The 15,069-nt window shown below is 46.9% G+C and overlaps 1 protein-coding gene across 4 annotated transcripts in view; it reads right to left on the reverse strand.

Annotated features, from left to right (window-relative positions):
- Nucleotides 1-15,069, reverse strand: part of furina (furin (paired basic amino acid cleaving enzyme) a) — a 202,464-nt gene that overhangs the window by 25,403 nt on the left and 161,992 nt on the right. For all 4 annotated transcript variants that reach the window (XM_063189201.1, XM_063189203.1, XM_063189202.1 and 1 more), the window contains exons 10-12: nt 9,427-9,527; nt 3,223-3,326; nt 1,370-1,487 (exon numbers count right to left, since the gene is read on the reverse strand). In XM_063189201.1, coding sequence (XP_063045271.1) covers nt 1,370-1,487; nt 3,223-3,326; nt 9,427-9,527 — 323 coding nt within the window. The remainder of the gene's footprint in view (nt 1-1,369; nt 1,488-3,222; nt 3,327-9,426; nt 9,528-15,069) is intronic.

Raw genomic sequence — 15,069 nt, forward strand, 5'->3', positions numbered from 1 at the left:
GATAGGGTGTTTAAGGCAATGATGAACGAGGTCTGTGAAAGGGAATAGTGACCTCAATAATTGTAGACTAGTATACTATAGCATGTCTATGCAACCAGTAGCATACAGTGGCATGATGGTTGCGGGTTAGGCCCAGTCTCTGAGTAATGGACTTACAAGGTGCCTTTGCGTTAAATGGCTGGCCATAAGCGCTCTAGTTGAGGAGGTGTAACAGAATATCAATGGTCAATTCCCCTCCATTTCACCCTCACTTAAGGTCAATTCAGCTCATATTACAGGCAACAACACAGACACACGCAAGATAACCCATCATTATACCTGAAACGGTCATGGGCCATCTTCGCTTCAGAGGCTACAAAACAACCAGCAAAATACATAACAGACGATTTCTTCCGGCAAATTAGCTACCTGTCATGAGGACAAAAGCAGAGCCGCAGCAGAAATTACCAGGTGATGTGAAAAATGTGGCACCGAACTGGAACTAATGGGACAACTGGAGTTGTGCCAGAGAAACACATTGTTGCAGAAAATGAGAGGATACAAAATAGGATTCTGCAACACATTACATTACATTACATTACACTTAGCTGACGCTTTTCATCCAAAGGAACTCACAGCTATAACAAGATATTGGTTACAGTCCCTGGAGCAGTGTGAGGTTGGGCGCCTTGCTTAAGGGCACTTCAGCCATGGCTTAAGGTATGGGGACATGCCTCCTTCCTACTGGGATTCAAACCAGCATCCCTCTGTTTGAAAGACCAACTCCCTAATCACTAAACTGGCTGTCGATAATACTATATGGAAAGTTCAGATACAAAAGCCTCAACCTGACATGAGTTTACAAAAAATAGGCTCCATTTCAGTAAATATAGTCATTTAAAATTTGTTCCATCTCTTTTTGTTCGGACTTCAACTGTTGTACTTCATAATAACACTTAACTCAAAAACTCAGACTGGGGGGTTGCCAGGCATTTTGGAACATTTGAGTGTTTTTTCAAGAGCCATAAAATATTGAGTTCTTTGTCCATGTGAACAACAAACATACCAGATCAACGTGTTAGGCCCCACCCCCCCATAAAAAAAACACAATTGACTTGATATCAAGTCTTTGGCACTGTGCCATACATTCTGAAAAGACGCGTCTTCAAGTCCATGGCACTCAAAGAGCTACGAGCCTTTTTGACTGAAATTATGTAGGAGAAAGTCCTGTTTAATATGTTTATTTTACAGCTTTTTGCAATGACTTCTAGAGGGGTATTGCACCTGAACTGACCTACATCGACAATGGAACCTGAGCTGTGGCAGGTGAGCAGTGATGGACAGGAAGTGATGTAATAAAGGAAGGGGAGGGGAAGGAGGAGTTACTTACTTGGGCTCGCTCATCATGGAGATGACGCACTTCCTCTGGGGCCCCACGTTGGTCCAGGTCTGCGCCATGGTAACCATGGCCCCGGCGTCCAAGAGACCGTAACCATAGGAGTGGCTCACTGCACACAAACACACAAAAGAAATATGAAATGACATTCGATTTGTGCACTACTCCAGAATGGATTATGCTAACCTTTAAGGGTGCAAGGTGTTTCAACACCTAACGGGGTAGAAAGCAGAAAATAATTCTCTTCCTGGAATCAAAATGTTATTATGACTATCTATTAGTAAATGTCAGATGAGACCTTCCAGCCCCGACTGGAGCAGAACCACTTTTTTAAGATTCTTGTGATTATAAGATTCAAGATTATAATCTCTATTCCATTAGACATCGTTGGCAACTTCAATTGTAAATGTCTTCCATTTCTGTCCCACCGGTGAGTTGAAACGCCCCTTGGGATTAATTACCGTATATCCTGGCCCATCATAATCACACCAGACACCAATTAATAACCCATCAGTCTCTAAATAGCCATGTTAAAACAGCCCAGATGTTATTCTGACATCGCTGCCTTGGTTGTGCGTCTTAAGTGACCAGAAAGAGCTTTATATTAAAGCAGCAACCTTTAGCGGGCTACATGACTGGAAGCGCATGAGACGTGGGGGCCTGAGTGCTTTAATCAGGGCTGTCTGCACCGTTTAGCGGCCGCCCTTTACCAGAGGCAGGCTGCAGACAGAGCCGGGCTGATCAACAGACTCTTAGTGTCAGCACGCCTCTCTGTTCAGCAGCATCATTACAGGATGGGACACTCCGATGTGTACATGTGCACACAAGAGAGTGGACTCACACAGGCAAACACACATGTAAGTGCACGGCTGCACGCGCAAACACCCACACCTGATCCATAGTACTGGTGGCAGCTGTGTTTTGCGAGGGGCTTGATGTATGCTGTTGGTATCGACCAGCTCTAAGCTGCGTGGACACAGAGGAGAGAGCCTCACTTGGAGCAGGGAATTAAAGCAGAGCTGCTGATGTGCGGTCGGTCAGGCTGGGTTTGTTGTTTAGACTGTCGACATGTGTGAGTGCCTGTGTGTGTGTGTCAGTCAGTGTGTGTGTGTGTGCCAGTCAGTGTGTGTGTGTGTGTGTGTGTGTGTGTGTGTGTGTGTGTGTGTGTGTGTGTGTGTGTGTGTGTGTGTGTGTGTGTGTGTGTGTGTGTGTGTGTGTGTGTGTGTGTGTGTAAGTCTCTGTGTGTCTGTGTGTGCGTGCGTGTGTGCGTATGTGTGTGTTTTGAGTGTCTACATGTGTGAGTGCCAGAGTTTGTCTGGCAATGTGTGTTTTTGTGTGTGTGCGTGTGTGTCTAGGGTGGAAAAATTGGTTGGTTTGACACAAGTTCAGCAGATAGAATGTGTGTGTGATGGTCTGTGTGCGAGTGCGTGAGCATGTGTGTTTTCAATGTCTACATGATTGAATGTCTACAGAGTGTGTCTGTCAATGTGCAATGTGTGTGTGTGCACGTGTCTGGGCTGGGGTGAGGAATTAGTTTGTTTGATACGAGTTCAGCCAGTAGGATGAGCAGGCTGTGACTGTGAGAGTGTATGTGCATGCCTGCGTGTGTGCGTGTAGGTGTCCAAGCTGGAGATTAGGAATTAGTCAGTCTGACACAAATTGAGCTGATGGGATGACCAGGCAGTGTAGAGGTGTGGTGTGTGTGCTTGTGTGAGAGCGGGTGCACACGTTTGCGTGTCTGTGGTGGAGTTGAGGAATTAAGTGAACCTGACGTGCGTTGGGCTGATAGAATGACCGTGTCGTAAGTCAGAGAGGAAGGATGGCTGCTCATTGATGCGTGCCCATACCTTTACGGCCCACGCCATTGGTCTTCCAGTCGTCCGTCGCCAGGTGGGCGGGGCGAGACGTCCGCACCACCAGATGCTGCATATCTCTCCATGTCAGGTTTTTACTACAAGGGGAGAGAGAGAGAGAGAGAGAGAGAGAGAGAGAGAGAGAGAGAGAGAGAGAGAGAGAGAGAGAGAGAGAGAGAAGAGAGCAAGATTAACACCCATTTGGGGGGCAAAGAGGCTCATTACCAAGGCAATATTTTTCATTCCACTTAGAGAGCGAGAATGGGTTATCCACAAAGGAATAAATCCACGGGGAGTTTAATTTACATTCCGTCTCATTTTCTACATTAGGAAAATGATACACGCGCACCTAATGAGATAAAATGGGGGGACCGCGTAGAAAACTGTATGAAAAGAACAGCGTCGATAATTGCAGGGTTAGAGCTATCTCGAAAAAAAGGACCATAAAAACAGCCATGTAAAGCCAGGGTGTGAGGAGAATAGCAATAAGGGGAGAAACTAAATTAATGTGGGAGAAGCAAGCAAAATACAACACAAAAAAACTGAGAAAAGGCTCGAGACGGAAAGTCTGCATTCATAAAAGAAACAGCAAAATGGAAAGCTTTTAAGTGAAACAAAATGAGTGTAACTCAACAAATAAATCTGACACAAGGAGAAATAAATAGGACTTGGAAACATAGTCAGATGATAATAAACGAAAAGGCCAGTCCTGAATTCAGAATGATTCACACTAAAATATATATTTACTTTTTGATAAAACCATTCAGCAAATGTGCCTTGGGTCCAATCTCGTGGATACCGTATGCTTCCTTGGTAATTAATGTGGTCAGAGGCTCCATTTCACACTTTTCCTAGTTAGGGGAATCTGATTAATGCATATAAATGTGGTTTCTCCAAGGACATTGCCTCCGTCTCAACCCTGAAACTTTCTTTGGTAGTACTGTACGTGAGCGTGTATGGGGTGTGTGTGTGTGTATGTATGAGAGGGAGAGAGAGAGAGAGAGAGAGAGAGAGAGAGAGAGAGAGAGAGAGAGAGAGAGAGAGACACAGACTCGCAGTCCAACACTGTTGGAACACCACCACCACATGGACCCCACTAAAATGAATGGGACAAGCTCTTCATAAAAAGGAATAATGTGCTCAGTGCCGGAAAGCAAGAAGTAGATGAAAAACCACCACGTGAGACAGAGACAGAGAGTGTGTGTGTGTGTGTGTGTGTGTGTGTGTGTGTGTGTGTGTGTGTGTGTGTGTGTGTGTCAGAGAGTGTGTGTGTGTGTGTGTGTGTGTGTGTGTGTGTGTGTGTGTGTGTGTGTCAGAGTGTGTGTGTGTGTGTGTGTGTGTGTGTGTGTGTGTGTGTGTGTGTGTGTGTGTGTGTGTGTGTGTGTGTGTGTGTGTGTGTGTGTGTGTGTGTGTGTGTGTGTGTGTGTGTGTGTGTCAGAGAGAGAATGCGTAAGCATCTGAAGATCTGAATCAAATATTCAGTGCTGAACACTGGATCTCTGAACTGCAGTCTGTCATAACAGGCAGAGGTTAAAACAGCAGGGAGACAGCAAGGCCGAGCCATCAGAGTCTACAGCACCCATGCCAAACGACTTGTGGGGGTGAGGAACCGAACAAAGCCCCTCTCAAGAATGCTTAAATTCAACACTTCAGCCTCGCAAACCCCAAAACCACAGCTGGACGTGACACGAGGCGAGGCAAGAGACATGGCTTCCTAACAACCGAGGACATCTCAACAATTTCATAACTACATCGAAAACACCCACACACACCGCGCACACACACGCGCACACATACACGCACACACAGCGAACGGAAGGCTTCTTCTATCGAGAGACACGCTGTGGGCGCAGCATGTGTCAAAGTCAGTGAAAACCAGCATTATTGCATGTGGCTTGTGTCCCCACCCTCCCCAGAAGACTGGAGTCTGTGTTTGACCTAGCCAGGGCCGCCGACAGGTTTTGGAGGGCCGGGGACAAAGTCTTCTGAAAGGTCCCCTTTCCTTGCAAACAATATAATGAAGACCCAATTCTGCGCCCCCGCCCCCCCTTTTCCTAGGCCTGGGACAGCTGACCCCTTTTGTCTCCCCCTGCCTGATTTCCTGGGCTCGGTCGGCGCTCCAGTGGCGGACTGTGGTTTTGCCGCTGGTTAAGCGAGACCAGCTGAGGCTTCACCTCCGGGGCCTGGCCCTGAAACAAAGCCTCTCTTGGTTCACTTGCAACCCCAGCGCATGATAGCTCGCAGTCAGACAAAAAGACAAAGACACACACATAGGGTACAGTATACAGACATAGACTCTCTCTCTCTAACAGACAGACAGACAGACAGAGAGACAGACAGACAGACAGCCAGACAGAGACAAGGAGTGAGGCAGACAGACAGACAGTCAGCCAGACACAGACAGGGAGTGAGTCAGTCAGACAGACAGACAGAGACAGGGAGGGAGGGAGTCAGACGGACAGATAGACGGACAGACAGACAGACAGACAGAGAGAGGGATGGAATGAGTCAGACAGACAGACAGACAGACAGACAGAGGGAGGGAGTGAGACAGACAGACAGACAGACAGACAGACAGACAGACAGACAGACAGACAGGGAGGTAGTGAGTCAGACAGACAGACAGATAGACAGACAGAGACAGGGAGGGAGGGAGGGAGGCAGTCAGACAGACAGACAGACAGACGGAGAGAGTGAGACAGACAGACAGACAGACAGACAGACAGACAGACAGACAGAGACAGAGAGGGAGGGAGTCAGACGGACGGACAGATAGACAGACAGACAGACAGAGAGAGGGATGGAATGAGTCAGACAGACAGACAGACAGACAGACAGAGGGAGGGAGTGAGACAGACAGACAGACAGACAGACAGACAGACAGACACACACACACACACACACAAAGTGACTCCCTCACGCCCGCCCAAACTCCACATGAGCTGGGTGGTTGTCAAGCATGTGTTCACAGATAAATGCTTCTATGCCTGACCAGACACTGAAGGCCAGCAGTCAGGACACACCAATGAACAGTTACACCGCTGAACAGACACACCGCTGAACAGACACACCGCTGAACAGATCCACTGTTGAACAGATCCACCACTGACCCTGCTCCTAGCCTTAGTCAAAACCAGACCAATAGAGCAGACTACATTTTCAACAGTGGGCCAGAGGGAGCCCAACAGCAGCCAAACTCTGTGTGTGAAATGCAGTGTAGTACAAAAATGGCTGTTTTTGACGAGTTTATCCCACTCCCCCGCACCACCGGCCCCCATGGGGCACGTGAGGGGGGGCAGACCGAATGACATGACCGTCGCCTCCACTTCTGCCCAAATTGGGTTTAAAGTAGCAGTTTTATTGGGAACGGGAGCACGGTACCACATGTTAAGTGCTCCGCTGGCATCCACACACCAGATATTTCCCCCGAGACAAGAAAGAAGGGAGGAGGAGGAAGAAGGAAGGAAGAGGAGGAGGAGGAGGAGGAGGGAGAAGGGGGTCCATTACTATAAAGTCAGGCAGGCACACACTGAGCTGGCCTATGCCGGTGCCAGACAGACCGACTTCACTGTTTGTTTTAATTTAGCTGAGATGGCTGAGGGATGCTTTGCAACTCAACCCCTCCACCCGCACAAAAGCTGATGGGGGGCCAAGTCTCTCTCTGGACTGGTGTGTGTGTGTGTGTGTGTGTGTGTGTGTGTGTGTGTGTGTGTGTGTGTGTGTGTGTGTGTGTGTGTGTGTGTGTGTGTGTGTGTGTGTGTGTGTGTTTGTGTGTGTGCGTGTGTGTGTGCGCGTGTATGTGTATTAATTTTCTTAAGTAGGCATACATAGCTCAAATAACAATGGCATATACAACCGCCTGTGTGTGTGTGTGTGTGTGTGTGTGTGTGTGTGTGTGTGTGTGTGTGTGTGTGTGTGTGTGTGTGTGTGTGTGTGTGTGTGTGTGTGTGTGTGTGTGTGTGTGTGTGTGTGTGTGACTGAGCTAGCGTGACTGCATACAGTACACAGTATGAAAGGAGAGCGATCACCTGAGTCCTATTGGCTTAAGGTTGGTTTTCATGCTCGGGACTTCACAGTATATCCACAGCATGAAGTAATTTTTCCCGGCAGAAGGACTAACCGTAATGTTTAGCTACTTATGGGACATAGAGATCAGATCATCACAGAGATTGCAAGATGTTGATCCCAACCTGCTGTACCAACACTAACTACTCCTCCATGTTCAGTTTCGGGACATACAAAAAGATCTAAAGAGAGATTGCAACAGTGTTCATTACAGTCACCTGTACCAACTACCCAATATTCCTCCTGGTTTAGCTCTGGGATATATACTATGAGTAGATCTCAAGTGAGATTGCAAGGTGTTGATACCCTGCAGGGGTGTCGTTCAGGGGCGTAAGGTGTGACTGAGTCACCAGGTACTGTATATAGGGGGCTCACACACAGTCTGATTTATAAAGACATATATGGCTGGGGGGGGTCCATTGGAGCCGATTGTACATAGGGACCAAAAATGTGCTGCTACGCCCCTGATTCCCTGCGCTGGACCAATGTTAACTATTCTTTCATGTTTAGTTGTGGGACGGATCTCAGAAGAGATTGGAAAGTATTGATTCCACCCACTGTACTGACTCTTACCATTCCTCCATGACCTGTTAACATCACAGCTGAGTTCCTTTAACAAGGACCTGGTGATACCAGGAAAAGAGCGATACAGACATTTGGGAGAAAACAAACAAAAAGTGTGGATGGAAACTCACACACAAGTTGGGTGTGAGACGAGAGGGGGAAAAATATAGTAAGTCAAACATCTCTGGCTTGTTTACTGAGCGTATCTTGGACATATCGGCTGAGCCCTGGCAGGACTCAGTGGAAAAGTAAGGCTCTTTTCAAGACTTCCTCCTGCTGCAGCCACCTCAAACTTTGTCTTGTAGTTGCATCATCTGGAGAAGATGGCCCCTCGCTGGACAGAAATTGGTGAGGCCCTTCGTCTTTTGTGTCCTCCAGACACTTTTCTCCAGAAGTGCTCACACGCTTACACACATGCGGGTACATGGGCAGGCACGCACGCACAAACATACACACATACACGCATGCACGCACGCACTCACACACGCACACACTGCTTCTGTCTTCCAGTTTCTCTCCAACTCTCCATAACAACCAGCACATAAAAATCCAAGAAGGAAACAGAACTCCAGATTGTCTTCGCAAGTGTCAGTGTTGAATTCCCACAGGCCCGCCATTATCTGCTGCTGTTTTATAGGGACTTTAATGGAGGGAAAATAAAAAAATACCATAATCTTTACAGGCACCTGGATAGGCCGTCCATCAAAAGCGCAGAATATGAGGGACACAGACAGGATTCTTCTACACACTAGCCAAGAAAAACTGAGATGGATAGTGATATAGAAGTGTGTGTGTGTGTGTGTGTGTGTGTGTGTGTGTGTGTGTGTGTGTGTGTGTGTGTGTGTGTGTGTGTGTGTGTGTGTGTGTGTGTGTGTGTGTGTGTGTGTGTGTGTGTGTGTGTGTGTGTGTGTGTGTGTGTGTGTGAGAGAGAGAGAGAATGTGAGAGAGTGTCTGTGTGCGCGCCCGTGTAAAACTCTTTTCACACAGGACACGTTGGCTTTTTGCATGGAAAAACTAGGCTTTGATATCTGTTCATAGATTTTTGTTCATAGAGTTTGTTTGATCCATATTTCATTTTCTTTTTGAATACATCAATATGACTCATATACTGCACGAGTTGCGCCAAGTCCTACTTCAAATGCCTAGGCCTAGTTATATTATGACTGCAAATAGAAGATGTCCTTCAGTTATATTACTGATGTCTCTTCATACACGTCATAAAACATGCAAAAGACGAATCTGAACAAAAAGGAAAACTCTAAACTTTAGAAGTAATTGAATGAACAAAATACTAAGTCAAACATAAGCCTGGTGGTCTTGCTATTCAAAAAAGGCTATTTTGAACTGTAGACTATCTGCAAGGGATTCAGAGGCAAATACCTGTGCCCTATAAAGTCGACTCCAACTGACCAGTTAAATGAAACTCTGTAGACTGAGAGAATCACCTGATGTGTGTGGGCGGTTGAAATATATACTGTACACAGTGTGTGTCTTGAGAGTTAGAAATGCACACACTCGCTGTCTGTGTGAGTGTGCGTATGGTTTGAGATGCACACGAGCTGTACTCACTTAGCCTCCAGAGCGAGGGCGATGATGCCAGCAGCGAGAGGGGCGGAGGCTGAGGTGCCCGTGTGGGAGTCAGTACACTTCTGCCTCAGGTCAGTGGTTACCTGAGAGAGAGAGAGAGAGAGAGAGAGAGAGAGAGAGAGAGAGAGAGAGAGAGAGAGAGAGAGAAAGAGAGAGAGAGAGAGAGAGAGAGAGAGAGAGATTAGGCTCACACACTCAAACACTACATAATGCAGGAAATCATACAATCAAAGACAACAGATAATAAACAAGAACGTCCCATTATCAACCAATAACAAACACACACACACACACACATTAGCCCAGTCCCTAACACACGCTGTGCTCTGTGTGTGTTGCAGTTGCTCGGTGTGTCCCAGGCATGTTTGTTTGCCTCTCTCTCTCTCTCTGTCTGTCTCTGTGTCTCTTTTGGGTTATGGGGGTTTTCTGGGAAATTGTTTTTCGGGAGTGAGAGCAGCAGCAATGAGAAGCAGCTGGAGAACAACACCCCGCAGAAGCCACACAACCACTTAGACACTCAGCAGGACTCATCACGGCCCAGCCTGCATCACTCCTCTCCTCTCCTCTCTCTTCTCATTCCCTTCTCTCCACCACTTTACTTCTTCTGTTTCTATTCTCCTTTTCTCATCCTCTCCCTACTCTTCTCCTCTCTTCACTCCACTCCACTCCACTCCTCTCCTCAACTCAACACAACTGACCCTGCCTGTATCCCTCCTCTCCCCTTTTCACTTGCTTTCAGTCTCTCATCCACTTTTCTCCTCCTGTCTTCCCTTCTCCTCTCTTCATACCGCTCCTCTACTCTCCTTTCCTCCTCTCTTCTCCTCGCCTGTCTTCTCTTCCATCCCCTTTTCTGCTCTATTAATCCCTCTCCTCCACTTTCTTCTCCCTCATCCTGTTCTCCTCCTTTCTTCACTCCTCTTCTCACCGTCCTCCCCCTCTTCACGGCTCTCTTCTGCTCCTGTCTCCCTCCTGTTCTCTTCTCTGCGTGCACTGCACTACTCCTCTCTTCTCCTCTCTGCACCCCTATTTTCCTATCCTCTCCTCCACCTCTAACTCCTCACTTGCTTTTTCTTATTGCTTTTTCCTCCTTTCGTTCTTCCCATCTTCTCCTCTCCTCTTCCATTCTTCTCTGTACTCCTTTTCTCTCTTTCTCTCAGTCTCTTCTACTCACCTCATCTGTCCTCCGGCTCTCAGCACAGCATGGATGCAGCTCTGCTCTACTTTTCAGAACTAGTGAGGCACTCCCCTCCTCCTGCTGCTACTGCTGCTACTGCTGTCCTCTCCCCTGTCTGTTTGTGGAGGTGTGTGTGTGTGGGTAGATATGCCATGTTTGTGTGTGTACAGTGTGTATGCCTATTTTTGGGTGTGTATGTTTAGCTGTGTCTGTGTGTGCGTCTGTATGCGTCTGTGTGTGTGTGTTCGTGCGTGCCCTTGTCTGTACCGTGTGCACAACTGCATCCTTGTCTATGTGTGTGTAGGCCTGTGTGTAAGTATACACTGTAAGTGTTTGTGAGGTGGGGTGTACAGGAGGTGTTTGGCACGCTCTGCAGGTAGCTGAGTTGAGCTGAGCGGTCCGCGGCCGTCTGGCCGGCTGGGGAGCGGTTATCCAATCATGAGGAACAGTTACCCCCATCCCCACTCCCACGCCCGACTCCACACCCCCCACTCCCAGCCCTCCAGACTCGCCCGCTAAAGGGCTACGGGAGCCGGGGAGAGGCTGGCTGACAGGCGCAGAGGCCCCATGGAGCAGAGCCTGGAGGGTGGAGGAGGGAGGTGGAAGGTAGAGGAGAGATGAGAAGAGAGGAGAGAAGAGAAAAGAAGAAAGAAGAAAAAATACATGAAAGGAGAGTAGGGAAGAACTGAAAAAGACAGGTGTGAAAGCAAAAAGAAGTATAGGAGATACAAAAAATAATAAAAACAAGAGAGAGGAGACATGAAAAGGTTGACAGTTGATACATTAAAAAAGTGTGAAAACAGTGGAAGGGAGGTAAATCCAAACACAATGAGGAGGCAAGGTAAAATAAGAAACAGACTTGGAACCAGGGGAGCAGAAAGAAGACATGGGAATCATATGGGAGTGGGAGAGAAATGAGATGTGCAGAGGTGTGATGTGATCTGATGTGACCTGATGTGATCTAATGTGACGGATGTGGTGTGGTGTGGTGTGTGTGTGTGTGTGTGTGTGTGTGTGTGTGTGTGTGTGTGTGTGTGTGTGTGTGTGTGTGTGTGTGTGTGTGTGTGTGTGTGTGTGTGTGTGTGTGTTTGTGTGCATGCGTGTGTTATTCTGACAGGCAGCTGCCACACAGTGTGCAGGTGAGGTGCGTAGGAGGGATAGTGGTGTGTGTAATAGTGGTGGTCTGTGCTTGTGTGAAGAAATGGGGGGGGGGGTTTGCTTATGCATGCATGCATGTATGAATATGTGTCGGTGGTGAGCTGTGCATGCATTAGGGTGCATCAGTTGCCCCCTATGAAAAGATATTGCCTTGGCCCTATAGTAAAAATGTTCTACACCCAGTAAAAACACACTGTGTAAAATATTTTGAAATTTGGATGAAGTCTACCGGGGCCACCAGCCCCATGAAAATACAAAATAATGGTGATAGTCAGAATCTTGGAATAGAAATGGACATTTTGCTGCATAAAGCTACCCAATAAAAAACATATTGTCTCAGCTCTGTGATAAAAATGTTCTATGCACAGTAAAATCACACCGTGTAAAATATTTTGGAATTTGGATGAAGTCTACCGGGACCACCAGCCCCATGAAAATAGAAAATAATGGTGATAGTCAAAATCTTGGCTAGAAACAGGGCTGGGCTGGTCATCTGGCATAGCGGGCATTTCCCGGTGGGCCCTGCACCCTCGTGGGCCCCCATTTTTTTTTTTACATTACTGAAAATAGGGGCCCATGAGGGTGCGGGGCCCACCGGTGAGTCAGTTCTCCGGCACTAATAATAATGAGGGGGCCCCCTTAAATCCAAAAGTGCCCGGGCCCTATTTATCGCCCAGTCCAGCCCTGAATAGAAATGGACATTTTGCTGCATAAAGCTACCCAATAAAAACATATTGCCTCAGCTGTGTGATAAAAAAAATGTTCTATGCACAGTAAAATCACTCTGTGGAAAATGTGTTGAAATTTAGATTAATTCTACTGGGTCCACCAGGCCCATGAAAATACAAAACAATGGTGATAGTGATGGGCAACCTAGATTCCAAAGTCCAGTGCCACATATTCCAAATATAGCCAATATAATGAACCAGCTGACCCACTGCCAGTATCAAGCAAGAGATTGCGAAGTTGTATGACTTTTGTGTGCTTCACCTGTGGGCCTACAGGATTGTACAGGTATCTCTTAATATCTGGTGGAGCATTTGTACTAAAGCTGTGAATGCTCCTTGGAATGACCTGTGTTTTTTTAAGAAATCCCTGCAGTAGTTCAATAGAGTACATACAATACAACTGTATGTGATGTTGGAAAGAGTGGCTTCCCAAAACCTGTACTTAAGTGGCTTCTAGGTATGTCATGGGTATCACCAGGTCCAGAGTCCATTGCCAAGGGCCTCTCAGGTAAGTTATGATACTCATCTGATGGAGTAAAGTGAAATACTACCACAGGCGATGGGATAAAGAAGTAATGGCACTCTTCAATACAGTTGTATTGACTGCTTTGTAGCCTAGGCATTCCAAGGAACATTCACAGCTTTAGTACAGATGTTCCTCCATGAATTGTAGGCCCACAGGTGAAACACACAAATAGTCATGCAGCTTTGCAGATCTCTTGCTTGATACTAGCAGTGGTCCAAGGCAGCAAGGAATTGATATTGTGTTGCAAAAGAGCAAATTTGCCTAAATATAGCAGTTTGACCATCAGTCTGTCCTGAGACTGAAGTCTGTGTAAGTGGATAGACTGAATACACAACCTGCTTAGATATTCCTTCTGTTTGTGCTCCCAATACAGGTGATCTCACTAATTACCTCATCAACCTGGCTTAAGTGGTAATTAGGCTCAGCTGGTTTATTATATTGGCTGGGGCAAATGGGGCAAATGTGTCACACGGTTTTTCCACCTCTGTTTTAAGACAATGGCAAACCTAGATTCAAAAGCTACAATCCAGTGCCACAGATTTCAAATTACCTGGTTTTACCTGTCCAATTGCCCTAACTGGAAAGGTAAAACTAGGTATGTCATTTGGAATATGTGGCACTGGACTTCAGCTTTGGAATCCAGGTTGCCCATCACCATCACCATTATTTTGTATTTTCATGGGCCTGGTGGACCCAGTAGAATTCATCTAAATTTCAACATATTTTACACAGAGTGATTTTACTGTGCATAGAACATTTTTATCACAGAGCTGAGACAATATGTTTTTTATTGGGTAGCTCTATGCAGCAAAATGTCCATTTCTATTCCAAGATTCTGACTATCACCATTATTTTGTATTTTCATGGGGCTGGTGGCCCCGGTAGACTTCATCTAAATTTCAAAATATTTTACACAGTGTGTTTTTACTGGGTGTAGAACATTTTTACTATAGGGCCAAGGCAATATCTTTTCATAGGGGGCATCTGATGCACCCTAGCACGCATGTATGTACCGTATGCGTGTATTGTGTGACGGTGGTGAACAGTGTATTGTGTGTGTGTGCGTTTGTGTGTGTGTGTGTGTGTGTGTATGAGCATGACCTCATCTGCCCTTGCCCTGAGTGACATCTCTCTGGAGTTCCAAACTCACATCTGGATGCAGCACACAAACGCATTATATGACTTTAGGGGCAGTGATATTTCACTGGTATAGTGCAGTTAATATACAGCATGTGTGTGTGGCTGTGTGTGTGTGTCTTTGTGCGTGCGTGCGTGTGTGTGTGGCTGTGTGTTTGTATGTGGCTGTGTTTGTGTGTGCGTGTGTGGTTGTGTGTTTGTGTGCATGTGTGCGTGTTTATGTGCGTGTGTGTCTATTTGTTTGCTTGCCTCTGGGCATGTGCAGTAGTAGGCAGTGCACGTGTATAAAATCACACAAGTAAGTGTGCATTGTTGACCTGTGTGTGTGTATGCGTGTGCGTGTGTGTGTGCGTTTACGCTCTCGGGATCTGTCCATCATTGGAGCAAGAGGGGACAGGGAGGGAGAAGGAGAGTGATAGCGGGTGAGTGACAGGGGCAGAGGGGCAGAGAAAGAGCAAAGCAGAAGAGAGGGTGAGAGAAAAATGGAGAGATGGAGAGATGGACAGAGCCCTCGAGATAGAGAGAGAGAGAGAGAGAGAGACAGACAGAGAGAGAGAGAGAGAGACAGAGAGAGAGAGAGAGAGAGAGAGAGAGAGAGAGAGAGAGAGAGAGAGAGAGAGAGAGAGAGAGAGAGAGAGATAGTAAAATGGATGCATACAGACAGGCAGGTTGTAATGGAAACAGACAGACAGACAAACAGGCAGGCAGACAGACAGACAGACAGTTCTACATGGTAGAATATGGTTGAGAGAATGTGATGGGTAAAGCCAAATAAGAGCAGGCAAGTACGGCACTGAGAGAGGCAGATGAAGACGACATGGTGAGAACGGCAGGAGGCGCGTAGAAAAAAAACAGAAGAGGACGGAAGGATGGAAAAAGGAGTGACAAAGTGGGAACGAGGG

This window comes from Engraulis encrasicolus, chromosome 22 (assembly GCF_034702125.1).
Source record: "Engraulis encrasicolus isolate BLACKSEA-1 chromosome 22, IST_EnEncr_1.0, whole genome shotgun sequence".
NCBI lineage: Eukaryota > Metazoa > Chordata > Actinopteri > Clupeiformes > Engraulidae > Engraulis > Engraulis encrasicolus.